Source organism: Lagenorhynchus albirostris, chromosome 7, assembly GCF_949774975.1.
Source record: "Lagenorhynchus albirostris chromosome 7, mLagAlb1.1, whole genome shotgun sequence".
Lineage (NCBI taxonomy): Eukaryota > Metazoa > Chordata > Mammalia > Artiodactyla > Delphinidae > Lagenorhynchus > Lagenorhynchus albirostris.
The window spans coordinates 34,564,626-34,581,386 of record NC_083101.1 but is presented as its reverse complement, the minus strand read 5'-3'; the positions used below and the strand labels follow the sequence as shown (position 1 = coordinate 34,581,386).

At 44.1% G+C, this 16,761-nt stretch overlaps 1 protein-coding gene across 1 annotated transcript in view; it reads left to right on the top strand.

The window, feature by feature from the left end:
- Positions 1-2,016: 2,016 nt before the first annotated feature.
- The window catches only part of LOC132522837 (stimulated by retinoic acid gene 6 protein-like), a 52,204-nt gene continuing 37,459 nt past the window's right edge, over positions 2,017-16,761 (top strand). The window contains exon 1 of the mRNA XM_060153385.1: positions 2,017-2,079. Coding sequence (XP_060009368.1) covers positions 2,060-2,079 — 20 coding nt within the window. The 5' untranslated portion in view covers positions 2,017-2,059. The remainder of the gene's footprint in view (positions 2,080-16,761) is intronic.

Here is a 16,761-nt window from a genome sequence, read left to right as displayed (position 1 = left end):
GTTGGGAGAGCAGACCATGGAGGACGTTTGGCAAGTCTGAGCTGTGCTTTAGGGAGATGCGTGTCTGCACTAAGCATGGAGACTGGGGGCTGCAGGCCTGTTAGAGAGCACTTGTGTTGGTCCAGGCAGGAGGTGGTGAGGGCTGCAACTGCAGCAGTAGCAATGTGAATGGAAAGGAAGTTGTATTGGTTAGGATAAGGACTAGCTGCTCTAACAAACAAACTCCAAAGCATATAATGGCTCTTACATAATAGAAGATTATTCCTTATTTGTGTAAACTCTCAAATGGCTATTCCTAGTCTCCTCAAGTGTTGATTCAGGGACCCAGGCTCTTTCCATGTTGTGGCTCCACCATTCTGAACACCACCTCCAGGCTGGCAGAAGGGAAAAGAGGAATGAGCCTTCTGACATCCAAGGGATGGATAAGAGCCGCCAGGTGGCAGAACGAATGAGGCGAGAGAAGGGGAGGAGCCACAGACAACTCATGGGCGATAGGAGTGTGATGCTGCCACTACCTGGCCTGGCAGCTGATGGATGCGGTGAATCAACAGACGAGAGCACCTGGGGTCTAGTTCCCATTTGGCTCGGGATGACCGTTTGGGAGCAGGGTGGCCATGTAGAATCCATGGGCCATTCTGGTAACTGGGAAATCTTAACACACTTCTCAGCAGCAAGAGTCATGCTCTGCCCTGATCAGGACTTGACCATTCCTTAGCTTCCTTCATCTCTCTGGGTGTTACTTGGTTCTCGGTCCCACTGATGAGTGTTTAGTTCTTGTTCTGTGTCTCAAGGTCAGACTCCTGAAAGAGGTGACCTGTTGGACAGAATGTCCATCACAGATGGCAGATTGATGTGGTTTATGACTGGCTGCCCTTGGGTCAGGCACTCAGCTTTGGCCCAGTGAGCAGTGCTCTGGGGCACAGAATTGCATGGCACCGGCATGGACGCTCACACCCTTGGCACAGCTCTGTGAACGTGGCAGGCTTTCTCAGGCTAGTCCTCTTAGTGTACTTCCCTTCCTTAAGCCTCCGTCTTCTCATCCTTAAAATCAAGAACTTGGACCACATGATGCTCACAAGTCCTCCATGTTCTGTGCTGTGTTAGCTATAGGGCAACACCAGCTGCTGTAACAAACAAGCTGGCACTCCACTGGCTTATTACAGCAGACCTTTATTTCTTGCTCATGGACAGCTGGTGTAGAGGACAGCTTCCTCTACATGGTGATTCAGGGACTCAGGCTCCTTCCCATCCCATTCCTTTAGGGCCTTTGAGTCCTAAACCAGCAGGTGCGGGAAGGAGAGGGTAGAAAAACCACACTTGCTTCTTAACTGTCTTAGCCCAGAAGTACCACACATCACTTCTGCTCACATCCCATTGGTAGCCTTGATCCCGTGTTTATTCCTAGACTCCTGGGTGGGCTGGGGAGTATGCCCCCTGGCTGGGCCGGTCCTTGCCAGCAACAGCTTCACTTTATGGCAAGGGAGCAGGAATTCCTTGTGGACAGCTAGCCCCGGTTCTGCCACATGGGTGGGGTTCAGTTTTGAACTTGTCTCCAGCCACTTCTCCCAGCAAATTGTCTTGTTTCCAAGGAGAATCTTGAAGCCAGTGGTGCTAGTTTCCTAGTTTATTGCCTTGAGGCAGAGTCCTACTTTATTGCCTGTAATAATTCTTACAGCTAGCCGAAGAGGCCTCAACTTCTGGGCAAAGCTCCAGTAGCTCAAGGAGCCAGTGCCCACAGCCAGTGAGAGGCAGCAAGAGTCTTGGAGAGAGGAACTAGGAGGGCAGTTCCTGCTTTTGCTTGAGCAAGCATGGGAAGGGCGGTAGAGCAGAAGAATAGCCAGTAGCGTTCGCAAACAAGGAAGGAGGCCACCCACTTGCTGTCATTTCTCTGGTAAATATTTGACTGGATGTTTGCCTTTGGCTGAGGTTTTATTTTTGGGTTCTGGGCAGAACGTCAGAACATCAGAAGCAGTCATCACCAAGAGGCAAGAGAAGCCCAAAGAACCGTCCAGAGAAGCAGATTGCTCACCAGAGCTGCAGGCAGTGCTTTTCCACCAAGATGCTTTCCTCAAACGCAAGGTGAGTTATCAGGGTCAGGCTTGAGACAAGTCATGCTGGACAACTGTATGTTCCTGGCAACTGTATTCTTCTTTTTTTTTTGGCCATGCCCTGACCAGGGATTGAACCTGGGCCCCTGCCAGTGACAGCACCGAGTCCTAACCACTGTACCGCCAGGGAGTTCCCCCTTTTTTTTAAATAAAAAAATTTTAATTGATGTATAGTTGAGGTACAGTATTAGTTACAGGTGTACAATGATTCACAGTTTTTAAGTGAATACCCTCCAAATCCATCCATGTTGTTGCAAATGGCAAAATTTTGTTCTTTTTATGGCTGAATAGTATTCTGTTGTACATATGTTCCACATCTTCTTTATCCATTCATCTGTTGACGGACACTTAGGTTGCTTCCGTATCTTAGCTATTATGAATAGTGCTGCTATGAACATTAGGGTGCGTGTATCTTTTCAAATAAGTGTTTTTGTTATTTTCTGATATATACCCAGGAGTGGAATTGCTGGGTCACATGGTAGTTCTATTTTTAGTTTTTTGCGAAACCTGGCAACTGTCTTCTTTGCTATGGTGATTCATGGAACCGGGAGGAGGGCATGGTTTACCTAATTTGTAGGCAGCTGGCATGATGGGTCGGTGAATAGATTTCTGTTCATCTTCAGTTTAGAGCCACAGAGTGGAGAGGGAAGAGCGCAGATACGGTGTTAGCAGACCTGGGCTTGAGTCCTGGCTCTGTAGTTTCTAGCAGATCTTAAAACCTTGGTTGCCTCATCTATTAATCAGGTGTAATAACCCCTGTCCTACCTAACCCACAGCTTTGTGAAGATCATCTGAGAAAAGAGTGTGAAAGGACTTTGAGAGCTGTACAGTCCCATCTAGAAGTGTTCTCACTCAAACATATAAACTTAAACACTTCATTTTAAATGATCCCAGAACTAAAAAGGCTGCTCAAAAATAGAACAAAAATTAGAGCCATCACTTTCTGGTGTCATAGTGTTCTCTGTTTAGATTGTCAAAGGATGTTATTGTGGGGATGGAAAAATAATTTTCCCTTCTAGGGAAAGAACCCTTCTAGGTTCTTGACTGAGACACCCCTGGAATAAAAAGATTAACAGGAGAAAAACAAACAAATTTAATAATATGTATGCCTCCTGTATACATGGGAGATACCCAGGAAAATAGAGTAACTCCCCCAAATGGCTGAAGCTGTCACCCTAAATACCATCTTCAGCTAAAGGCAAAAGAAAATGTTGGGGTTGAGGAGTTAGTTATAGGAGGTTATCAGGAAAAGCACAGTAAACAAGGGTAAGGTCATTATGCAGATTTAAATAATTGTTTTCTACATTGATAAGAGTTTCTAGAGATAAGGTCATCTTACCTTATCTACCTTATCTACCATTCCTGGTACAGTGAGGAAGACACCCTTACAAACAAGAGATTTCCCCCATACATGTAAATGTCTCCTACAAAAGCTCCATTTTTAGAGCTTCCCCTATGTCTGCAGTTTCTTAAAAATAACCATGTTAAAATAATCCTTATGCTGAAGAGGCATATCTTGGGGTGACAAATTCTTCCCCCCTTCATCCCACCTTTGAAACTTCAAACAAGTTTCACAGTCCAGAAGCTGAGTTGACAAATTGCTCCATATCTCATTGAACCTGTCTCAGTTGTGAGAATAGGTCAGCTTAGTTAAACAGTTGTGTCTAATTTCAGGAGGTGGTCTTGCAGGTGTGCTCCCAGAGTTAGGCCTAGATAGTGCCAGTGGTCAGGTATTTATTAAGAGGCATTTCTATGGAAACGGAAGAAAACCAAAGCTTAATGGTTGGAGAAGACTCTAAACCACTTTCTGAGCCCAGGAGGCAGCCAGTCAAGAAGATTTTCTCTATGTTAGGGTTGAACCATCTTTTGCAGTTTGAGTGTCTCTGATGATGTCATCAGGTGTTCAGTTACACTTTCTGAGTGGCCCACAAAGCAACAGGCACGAGCGATGTCTAAATATGAGCTGTTATGGTGATTTCTCTGAAGTGTATATCAAGCCATTCACATTCAATTTGCAGGGTTTCAGGGAAAAGGGCAGCTTTTGTTTTTAGTGATTCCAAGTCAAAAAGGTGGGAGAAAATTGGAAACATTAGTTTGGAGATTTGTAGCCGGATATTTGAGGAAACTAGAATTCAGGATCCAGTCCAGTTTACGGGTAGAGAACAAAACCCCAGAGACAATTAACAGAACTAGAATCTTATCTACAAGTGTGTATTATAGTTTCTACTGAAACATAATTTTTCTAAAATCACCCTTATTTCTATCAAAGATAGCCAAATGAAGACTAATTTGTTCACAAAATAGGTCTAGTTTCAATAAACTTGTCCCGATTATTTGTGCAAGCACAGCAAGAACAGCAGGTGACCATGTAGGGTCTTTTAAATATTCTTTGCTGGCTTTTCATAAGGAATTTCAGATTGAACTTTTTGTTTGTTTGTTTTTGTGGTACACGGGCCTCTCACCGTTGTGGCCTCTCCCATTGCGGAGCACGGGCTCCGGATGCGCAGGCTCAGTGGCCATGGCTCACGGGCCCAGCCGCTCCGCGGCATGTGGGATCTTCCCTGACCGGGGCACGAGCCCGTGTCCCCTGCATCGACAGGCGGACTCTCAACCACTGTGCCACCAGGGAAGCCCCAGATTGAACTTTTAAAAGCATCTAGAGGAAAAAAAAAAAAAAGCATCTAGAGGTCAGGAAGCCAAGCCAAAGACTTTCCATCAGACTTTGCCTTAATGCTTATAGATGTGAGTTGATTCCTCTCTTCTTGAGGTCCCCCAAGTATCCTGTACCTGCCAGGAAGGGACTTTCCTTACTAACCTGGTAAGACTGTCAGGAACCCTGAAAGCAAGGTACCAGGCTGTTTTTCCAAGGGGATTTATTGACTCTATAAACTCAGCCTTAATTATTTAAAACTGTCTTGTCATATCTGATTCTATGAATCTTCTCAAATCTGACATTCCAACCAAAACTTTGATAATATAACAAATGTTTCCAATTGTGTCCTGTTACAAGAAGAATAGATTCTTATTAACTTATGCAAATAAATATTTTGTCATAAAGAACATTCACTAAGCTTCCAAATTCTGAAGGGATCAGGTAGGGAGAAAAAGTAATTGTTTCATCCTTATTCACAAAGGTACACTTTATCAAATTGCTCTAAGTCATAGGTAGCTTAAGAGAAAAAGTTTCCTTAATATTAAAGAACTTAATCTGGAAAAACAAAACATTAAGGAACCAACAATGTTTCAGACAAAAAGTCATAAAATTATAATCATCATCATCAGTTCGTTCAGTCTGTTATTAATTCTTGTTCTGCTTAAATCCAGTTTTTTCATCAGTTCTGCAGATTCTTACTCAGTTCAGTTTTATGATCTTCAAGTTATCAGAAATCTGTGCTTGCCAGAGTCCTTTCCATGAATCTCCTTGAAGATGAAGCACACTTGCAAACACTTCTGCAAAAGCATCAGAGTAAAACAGTAACTTCTGTAAATGGCAGACTTAAAAGTGGCCATGGTTAAAGATCTGATTAGAGTTCATTACAATGCGATTGACAAAGAAATTTGGTTATCTCTGTAACAGACAACATTCTAGTTATTATTAAGGTAATTACTAGAATTATGACTGATTAACATTATACCAGACATATCAGAATTTTAGGAATTTCATACAATTTCTGGAATGCTTATATACCTATACAAATACAACTTAAAGAAGGCTTAGTATTATGTCTTATTTGACAGTGCTTTCCATATAATTTAACATATCAATAAGCCTCTATCTCTCTGTCTTTAAGGAGAAGAAATCTTTTGAGATGTTCCAGGGGCCCTCTGGAAAATCCCCAAATTACTTCCATGTCAAAAAGACTTTAGTTAGAGTTTGATTTGGCAAAGTTTGTCAAAAATATCAAGAAGTTTGGACACTTGACTAAGAATCACACTATGAAACAATACATAGTTGTCTATTTAACCAAAGTGACAATAAAAGATTTTAAAGGCAAATAGAGATTGTTACACAGTTGTGAGCAAAACTTATCTCTTTTAATATTGAGATGATTCAGTTCTCTTAAATAATCAAAGACCTGATTAAGACAACATGAAGCACAGGAAATTATTTTGATAAAACACCAAATCTTTGCTTTCTAGGCAGATTACTTAAGAGGTAAAGAAAAACCTTTCACAACTTCTTATCAAGAGAAGACCAATAGTCCAATAGAACTTTGTCCTTTTAACAGAGGAAAGAAAATCAAGTTCCAGTTTTATATAAGTACACTATTAAGGCTTATTTTAAATACCCTTATAATAACAATTCAGATTCAGCCAGCTTGATTACACAACGTAAAATTCTCTTTCTCTCCCCCTTCAACTTTCTATATACATTTAGTTTATCCTTTATTTTCCACCTTCCCATTCTGAAATAACCAGCTTTACTTTAGGACAAAATCACTTTCATTTCCTTCAACAGAAATGCATCTGCATACATCATATCTTTTCTTAGGTAAAAATATATCTTACTTTTCTTGCATACAGAGTTGTTTCCCATATTATTTCTGGTAGCTTTAATTACATATATTAATTAGAATTCTTAACCCTTAGCAACCTTAACTTCTGGTGAAAACTAAGAAGTGAGCAATTGTGAACTCTTATACCAGAATTCCGTAGACTGGCAAATTTATGAATACATTTCGTAATTTTGAAGCATACACTTTTTCATAGTACAATCTTTCAATGTGGCACAAAATACATTTACTAATAAACCCAAATACCTTTAGTTTCTCTGTAATAAGAAGAGTCAGTAAACCTGTGTTCAGTAATTAATGTTTCACTGTTTCATCTTATTTGGAAATGACCTAGATATTCAATGAGATTCCATTATTTAACTTAGCTTAGCAAAACTTTAAGGTTTCAAGTTACCAAAAAGATTTTGGTAGCTATTTTTAATTAGAATACCATACACATATTTATTGCTGAAAAGTTCACCTGAAAACTCTTATCCCATTTACCTCTATCTACATCACTTCTTCCCAACAATTATGTTTAGACTATTCACAAAAATCTAATGAGACATTAGACAAAGTCAGCCATCATCCCAAGCTATTTTCCTTGCTGACCAGTTTTGCAACAGAGATAACGTTATCTATGTATTTATGAGAGTTTTAGAATACCCAATCCTTACAAACACGTGTCCTTCAACCCACATAAATAGAGCTCTTTATACATTAATTTCGACAATACCATGTGGAGGTAGAGAGATATCACATCTCTACAACATACATGTATAAACATACATAAACATACAGACAGATGCAAACAAGACCTTATAACTGTTGTTCTAAAATTTTAGCCATGAGACACATACAATAATACAAAACTCACTAGCTTATAAAAGAACAGTTGGATTCAAACTTTGTTTTGGCAGTTGTCACCTGCTCAGATGGCTAAAGCTTTTTACTAAGATTTGTGGGAGGACATTTAAGATTTTTCATTAGTCTGATTTCCACATAGTTCCTTCTCTTCTGCTTCTGATGAGAAACTTCTCCCTAAAGTTTGCTTTTCAAAGAATGGTTCTTAGGTCCCAGAGAAGATGAATGTAGAAAATCTACATCAAGAAGGCACAGAGAAAGTACTCAAGTTTTCTCCAAGGAGCTTTGGGGTATATTTGCCTATTATTAGAGGTCTAGAGTAATTACTATTTAAAATTGTCCTTCTTTTTCTTAAGTGCAGTACAACTCTGTTTCTGAAATCCCAATATCTACAAGCATTTTAAGATGAAAAGGGGAGATTTGGGGATTGATAAGGCTAGGTGGACTTTGAATTGTTTCTAGAGCCACATTTCTGGTTTTGTAGCGATTTGCAAGACAAAGACAATTGTTTTCTATTTCAGAGAATTGGGTTGTAACCTGAATATCAAGAGACTGACCCACCCATCCAACTAAATTTGCTGCTTTGTATAAGGGTGATTTCCTATTGAGATGGAGATAAAAAGGTTTCTACATTAGAGAGTTTCAGGGTTTAATAGACTGAAAAAGCCTAAGGTGTTTTAAACAAAGGCCTTATTTCTGAGTGCATATTCAACCTTGGACCAATTCACCTTAGGGGGGAAAGACTCTACAGTTGCTCTGTCAGCATCTGAATATCAGCCTCTATTGAACCATTTCCAAGTCATTTGTAGGAGGGCCTGGGAGAGATTCTGGCTGTCTGATTCCTCTGATTCCTCTGTGATTCCTCTGGGTTTTTTTCCCAGGGGCCCGCCTGGCTTGTCTGCTAACTTGTCTGCTAACTAATAATCATGCGTGGGAAGAATACCCCTTAACAGCCAATCTAGGTCTCTGTGAGTGGGGTTGTGAATGGTCACTGATCTTTCCAACTCCTCTCTTAGTTTGGTAGGATCTTCTGAAAGTAGAGGTAAAAGGGCTTTGTAATTGAAAAGATCTGCGTTTACTTCATCTCTCTAAAGCTTTATCCTTGAAGTTGGAATAATAGTCCATGCTGCATAGGTTGTAAAAAGACTGAGATAATAACTGTAGAGACCATACATAGCCCAGTGTCCAGCATGTGATAAACGTTCAATGAACGTTATCATTCAATGAACGATAGCTATTATTATTTTACTAAGTGAAAATAAATGAAAATGAATGTTGGTTTACTGGACAGTTAAGAATGGTAGGGAGCAGAAAATGGGCTTTTGTCTTCTTCAATCACCAATTTTTTGCATGGTAACTCTGTCTGAAGTTGTCAGATAGGCGTGAAAACATTCTCATACACTCCCTCCGAAAGGAGGGTACCTACCAGGTGCAGATCATTCCTCTCAGTACAGCAAGCTCAAAATGAATGGGCAAGGTCAAAAGGAAAATAAACAGAGATCTGGACACACAGAAGAGAAAACAGAGAGGCCCTGGGAGAAGATGGAATAAAGACAGGCCAGACACAAAAGGTCAATCAATATCTCTTCTTAAAATTAGCACCCGTGGGGACTTCCCTGGCAGTCCAGTGGTTAAGACTCCACCCTTCCAATGCAGGGGGCGCGGGTTGGATCCCTGGTCCGGGAACTGAGATCCCACATGCCGAGCGGTGCAAAAAAAAAAAAAAAAAATTAGCACTTGTATTTGAGTCCCACTGTGGACAAGTGACAGGCTCCCTCTGAACCGTGCTCTCTGATGATCCAGTGAGACCTTGGGATGAGAGTGCTTTATAAACTGTAAAGCACTGTTATTTCCTGCAGTGCCCTGCTCAGAACAGGGGAAGATCTCGCAGCCCCTCTGCCCTGGGGGAGAGCTCTGTTCCCAACTTGACTGAGCTGATTCTGTCTCTCTGAGTCAGTTAACCAGGTGGTGGTGGAGCCAAGGCACCCAGCCAGGGTGTCCAGCTCTTTGGTACTGTGGCTCCTGTGTCTCTCCGTAACACCAGTGTCCGCCCCCCCCCCTGCCCCGGGAGGGGCCCCAGGGTCTGCGGGGGGCCGGGCTGCTGCTTGGAATCCTCCACTCCCACCTCGTGGAATAGCGTCTGTGGGAGGGAGTTGTAGGGAAGGTGGAAGCAGGCCTGAGAACCAGCAAGCATGGTGCTTCCCAGTTAACAAAGCACCATTCATACCCATTCTCTAATGATCTAGGAAAGTAGATCACATCCATTCTACAGATGAAGCAACCAAGGCTTCAGGAGGAGAAATGATTTATCCCAGGTCGCAAGGTCTCTGACTCCAAATCCCAGGCTTTCCCTCTGGGCAGATCTGAGGACCCACATGGGCATGAAAACCCACCTATACACACTGTCTGGTGGAGGTTACCAACCAGAGCCGAGAATTCCTACCTGTAAAGCAAGGTCCAAATGGATGGGAGTAGTCAAGGCAAAGAAGCAGAAAACAGATTTGGACACACAGAGAAGACAGAGGCCCTGGGGGAAAAATGGAATCAAAAAAGGGTATCAATGTGTGTTTTATTATGGAACTTCCCCTGATTCTCAGAGTCACTGAAAGTGACAGACAGGGACAAACCAATAGGCAATAAGAGAGAGAAGCACAGAAAGACACATGGAACTTTCTGGGAAGGGTGTCAGAGGCAAGCCTGTGGGGGATGGAGGAGCTGGGAGGAAAACAGAAGGGACGGTCAGCAAGGTGGCAGCCTGTGTGGGTTTTGTGATAGTCGTGAACTTTATTTTATTTTAAAAATTTAAACTTTTTATTATGGATGTGTACATATTTATACAAGAGAAGAGAGAATAATATAAAGAACCCCCTATTCCCATCACCCAACTCCAACAATTGTCAACACATGGGCAGTCCCCTGGACACCCCTGCCCACTCCCCCTCCTCAGACAACCTATCATTTCCTCATGGATTTCATCTTGAGAGGGAGTTTGCTTTCCCCCACACCATTCTTAAAGTTGTGCGTACACCAATGACCTGCACACACATCCACTCTCAAACCTTCACAAGCCCCCGCAATTCTCATGTGTTTGTGCCGAAAGAACTCACACTGCCCTGCCCATAGGAACAGAAAAATTCATTCAAGAGTCACGGAGGATGACAGCTATCAGTTACTTACGTGGTCATCCACGTTGCCAGGGTTCAAGTCCTGGCTCCACTGCTCACTGGCTGGGTGAGCTTGGACGAGTTTCCTCATTTTCTGGAGCCTCAGTTTTCTCATCTGTGAAATGGGGTGATGATAGTACCTCTCACAGGCCTGTTGTGAAGCTGAAATTAGTTAATAAAAGCATAACCCTTAAGGTATGGCTTGGTGCACAGTAGGCCCTTGAGAAACATTAGCTTTCCATCCATCCATTTAGGAAACGTTAGTGGGCACCTGCTGTTGCCACGTTGGGCCAGGAGCTGTGCACATGAGAAGAATGAGGCAGGTCCCTGCCCCCTAGTATCTCCCCATCCAGTGGGGGACACAGACGCAAGAAAACTTTTCCACACAGTGGGCTGGCTGCTGTGACTGTGGGCTGAGTCCCAAGCAGTCCAACCTTCTCAATTTACAAGTGACCAAACTGAGACCACGGGCCCCCCTGAGCCTAAGGAGCCGCAGCACTTAGCAGCAGAGCTGGGTGGCCTCGGAATGGTTTCTCCTGGCCAGCCACCTTTATGTGAGAGCCTCAGGGGAAGCTGGTGGCTCTGGAGGACAGCGGAGCCAGTCTGGGCAAGGGTGCTCTGGGCCCCCCTGCCTGCAGTGTGGAGCAGGACACTGGTCACAGGGCCAGGTATGTGCAGCGCTCTGGCTACTGGTTAACCAGGTGAAGGACTTCAGTCCACTGTGTGGTCAGGGGCCCAGGGCAGGGGAGTCCCGGATACCCCCTCACCTAGCAGGAGGCCAGGGATGCCAGGCCAGCTGCCCACGACGTGCACTGGATTGGGGCTGGGGAGGCGCTCAGTCTGGAGACGGCTCACCCCAGATGCTCCAGGGACAGAGGAGCAGATGGGGTCTGGCATCTGAGGAGGTAGAAACAGCCAGTGAGAGTTCCCTTTCAACCCAATGAAAGAAAATCCTTTTCTTTGGTCCAAAAGCAGGGAATGGATGGGAAAGTTCAATACTGACTGAGCACTGGACTCTCATTGTATCTAATCCTCACGGCAGCCTGTAAGGGAGTATTAGATCCATTTTCAGGATGAGAAGAGTAAGGCCCAGAGAGGGGCAGGGCCCCTCTACGGGCACACAGCTGATTGCTGGAGTGGGGCTCACTCCCAGGTCCAGCACTTTTCCCTCTGGGCCCCCTTACTCGATGAGATGGAAGGGGCGACTTGGAGGATTCCCACCACTGGAGGTGCCCAGATGAGGCTTCGTGGCTGCCCATGTGCGGGAGGCTGGAGGCAGGTCCTGGGGGCATTCAAACCACCATGGCCTTGGGTTCCAGAGCCTTTGAGTGACCAGGCAGGAGTCTGTGAGTCCGTGGCCAAGGGTGGACTGGAGTGTCTCACATCACGGGTGTGGACAGGGTGCAGCTCAGCCGTGTGCTTGCCCAGCACGCAGAGTACACAGACGTTTCCCTCTCTCCCGCCCACCTTCCTCCCCTTCCTTTTCCCCCTTCACTCATTCATTCAGCACTTGCTTGGATTTGTTATGTACCTTGTCCCTAGTCAGAAGCTGGGGGTGGGGTGGGGTGGGGGATGGTAGGAGTTCAAAGTGGAATGAAGCATGTTTCTTGCTTATGAAAAGCCCAGTCTGAAAGTGAGAGATTAAGCATGAAAAATGCACCTGTAGCAGGAAGCAGAAGTGATGAGCACCAGAGCGCACTGCAGGCTAAGTCTGGGGGAGGGTGGAGTGTCCTTTCCAGGTGACTCCGGCCTCAGGGGGGTGAACAAAGAGGCTGGTGCAACAGTTCCAGACAAGTGATAGGGCCTGAGCTAAAGAGTTTGCAAATGACCTTACCTGCTGTCTATCCATCAGAACAAGGCCTGGTATTCGGGAACCCTGCAGTGCAAAGACCAATACTTGCTGAAGGTGTCAGGAGTCAGAGGCCTTCAGGGGCGCACAGCCCCTACCCTAGCAGTCACCTCATAGTCAAGTCTTTTTTTTCCAAACAGCTGGTTGACACCCATTCGCGGGTTGTAAAATTAATTTCGTGTTTACGGCCAGCATTTTACAAAATGGGATGGAAAAAACAAAATGAATAGAATTGAATTGAATTAAAGTTACCAGAGATCATATTAATGGTATTGTTTTATGAAAATTTGTTTTGCACACATGTATCCGAACTGGGTCATGGCTATAATGTATATTTGACTTGTAGTCAAGAAACTTAAAAACACTGATCTGGTCCAACCCCCTCATTTTGCAGAGCTTTGGGAGAAGAGGGTAGGGTGGGGCACTGGCCCGCTCCTGTGTTCTCTCTACTAAACTTGTCTTTCTCCTAAAGCATAGTTTATATTGACATAGGTCTCCAAACTCAGCCATCCTCATTATTCCTGACCACTCCCAGAACCAGCGTCCCATCTGCCCAGTGGTATGCCAGGAAATGTGTAGTAACTGGCTCCCTGAAAAAAGTATGCATATACGTACATAAGTTTAATATAAATTGTACTGTTAGAATAGATTATCACACAAAATTTACAAATAATAAAATATACAATGATCTTTCTTGCAGATTGCACAGAGCCAATTAAATCTCAAAGAATGCTTTCATTGATTTTTGCCAAATTCTTGTGTCTGTAGCCAACCTGCCATTGACCCGTGAGGTTATTTTCCACATGAATGTTGGTTGATATTTTTATTGACATTAATGAGTAACACAAATGTGAAACAATGGAGACAAGGTATATATAAGTCAGAACTTCACTCATTTGTCAATGTCAGTTGCCAGAAACTATTTTTTCGATGAATGGGATAAGCGTTTTAAATTCTAGAAGAATATTTCCTCTTTTTCTTTTTTCTTTTGCTATTCACAATGTAATGGCTACAAACATATGTTTAAATTTAATCTGCCTTGTTAACATTTTCTCTGTCACTTTCTAGACAGTCTGCAGAACAGTAAATCAAAGCCTGATTTGTAGTGTTCACCCATTTCCCTGGTATAAATTCTCCCAGCATGGCTAATTTCAAGCTAACAACATGATGTTGCTGACATGGAGATGTGAAGAGAGGCACGGTAGTGGCACAGACCATAACATAGAGTTTTCATGGTGCAGGTATAACAGATGTAAATAACCTCTAGAGAATAAATCATAGCAAAACGTAGCAAAATAATTAGGAAGTGATGGGTTTTGAGGCTTTACTACCTTCCTTTTAAATAACTTATTTAATTATACATTTATATAATTTAATTTTTACCAATGGTGGTGTTTAACAACCGGCTTGCAAAATTCCTGATAATATGGCAGTTCCAAGCTGGTGCAAGCCAGCCTGAGCACACTATTACATCTACCTCTGACCCCAAGGCAGGACTGTGGGGAGGCTGTGTGTTAGAGGATTGATGGGATTCACAAAGGCAGGCCAGGGCTGGCCCAGAGTCAGACACCCCAGCACACAGGCTACTGCATTGCTGGAGGCATCACATGGACGGGCATGCGCGCGCACACACACACACACACACACACACACAGACACACACACACACACACACACACACACACACACACACACACACTGCACATACCTCTCCCTCCTTCCCAACCCTTCTCTGCACTCAGAAGTGGGAACCAGGTCAGGGTCCCGCTCACTGAGCCCCTTGAGCTGGACCTGGAGTAGTCCTGGGCTTCGTGATGTTTTCTGCCCACTGGCCCTCTCTGGGACTCAGCTTCCTGAGGGAAGTTCCCTTGGAATTTAACAGACATGCCCTTATCCTGTCTGTGCCAGGTGCTGGGCTGGACTTGGGATCAGAGATGAGTCAGCCATAGCCCGGAAGGTCAGAGAATGCTAGGAGCTCCAAGGGGCCACATGAGCCAGCAGCGGGGGCTGGGAGGATGGTGACATGCAGGGGTGCCTGGCTCCCAGCCTCACCTCCTCCTGGGCAAGCTAGGTAACCTCTCCTGGCTTCAGTTCCTCATTATGAAAAGGAGGTAATACAATCTACCTCACAAGATTCTTGTAAAGATTAAATAAGGTAATATAAAATAGCAGGATTCCTAGGACATAGTGACACACAATAAAGTGACATTAATCAATAAAAGTTATTATCATATGTTTAACTTATGACTATAATTTATTTTATTTATTTATTTTTGGCTGAGTTGGGTCTTCGTTGCTGTGCGTAGGCTTTCTCTGGTTGCAGTGAGCAGGGGCTACTCTTCATTGCAGTGGCTTCTCTTGTTGCGGAGCACGGGCTCTAGGAGCCTGGGTTTCAGGAGTTGTGGCACGCGGGCTCTGGAGCGCAGGCTTAGTTGCTCCGCAGCATGTGGGATCTTCCCAGACCAGGGCTCAAACCCGTGTCCCCTGCATTGGCAGGTGAATTCTTAACCACTGCGCCACCAGGGAAGCCCTAACTTGTGACTATAGAGTGATAATGTTAGGACCAAAGGAATCAGGACTGCGGGAGCACAGAGACGCCCCACCAAGGCCATCAGGCAATCAGCGTGGGGTGTTGGAGAAAGGAGTTGGGAACGCAGACAACCCTTGCTCTAGATGCACCAGCTGTGTGTCCTTGCTTGTTTCACCCTCGTAGCTTTTTATTTTCAATATTTTTTAAATAATGAAAGATTTGTAATTTATACCCTATCACAGAACAAATCTTGCATGTTTTCACTTTATGCTGATTCCTGGGCAACTTCCCTTCAGATGGTGTTTTATTGCTTTGGCATAAAGTCCAGTCTTTTCCCTGTTTACAAAAGCAAGCCATTCATTCATTCGACATGTGTTTATTACTGTCTATTTTGTGTCAAGCACTGTTCTAAGCAGCTATCAAGCAATGCATCTGTGTACTACCCTTGGGAAATTCAAGAAAATCATTACAAAAAAGTAGAATGAATGCAAATCTTACAACCCAGAGATGACCACTCTTCACAACTTGGGATCATATTGTTTTATAATTTTTTTTTTTCACTTAACAATGTATCATAAACACAGTTCCAAGCTATCATCAGTGGAAATCGGATTTCCTACATTTGGGGGTGCTGTTTGGCTGCTGCCCTGCAAAAGCTGTTTACCCCTCAACAGATCTGCCCCTCAAGCCCTGGACCCACTAGGAAGCAGTATGAGTCTCAGAGACCAAGAAGGGGCTCTCAGTGGCCTTCTAACTTGGATTGACTCCAGCGCCTGCTTCATCTATTCACTGCTGGAGTGAAAGCATAGCTTTCATCTATTCACTGCTGGAGTGAAAGCATAGCTACACTCTCTACTGTCCCTGAGCTCACCTGTTTCTAGCTGCTACCAGACTAACTCTCAGCTCTGCCCTCCAAGCAAAAGACTGGCTCAGCAGTGAATCGGTGTAGGCAGAGTCACCCTGATGAACGAGTTCTGTGGGTCTGTATATCCTAACATTAGAAATTGCCTTTCTTTATTAAAAGAATTCCATTTCCTTTATTGATTAAATGAAGAAATCAAGTTTAGTCCGATTCCATTTTTGCTTGAAACTACAGGTTATAAACACACATAATTATGGAAGGAGAAAGGGCTTTTAGTTACTACTTTACACATTTGTAAGTATTTTGAATGTTTTACGATGAACATATATTACATTTAAAATGTTATACACACATATGAGGGAAGGAGGGGGGCAGGAAGAGTGAGAATCTTAGCTTTCTAGTACCTGAATTCAGGCACCTCTCTGATTATTTCCATAGTGTATATTTTTTAGAAGTAGAATTCCTAGCAGTGGAATTGCTGTATTTAAAGGTTCTTGGTGTATATTGCAAAGTTAATCCTCAGAATGGTTATACCTCCTTACACTTCTGATTACCAGCAAATGAATACCAACTTGTCTTAGCCTTCACTAATGCTGGCCATTTTTGGCACCAGGGACCGGTTTCATGGAAGACAGTTTTTCCACGGAAGCGGGGTGGTGGCGGGGTGGGGTGGGGTGGGGGGGTGGGCGGCGGGAGGGCGCGGTGGGGGCGGGGGGGCCAGGGGGAAGGCGGTGGGGGGGAGGGGGGAGGCGGGGGATGGTTCAGGCGGTAATGCGAGCGATGGGGAGCGATGTGGAGCGGCAGATGAAGCTTTGCCCGCTCACCCGCTGCTCACCTGCTGTGCGGCCCGGGTTTGTAACAGGCTGTGGACCAGCACCGGTCCATGCCTGG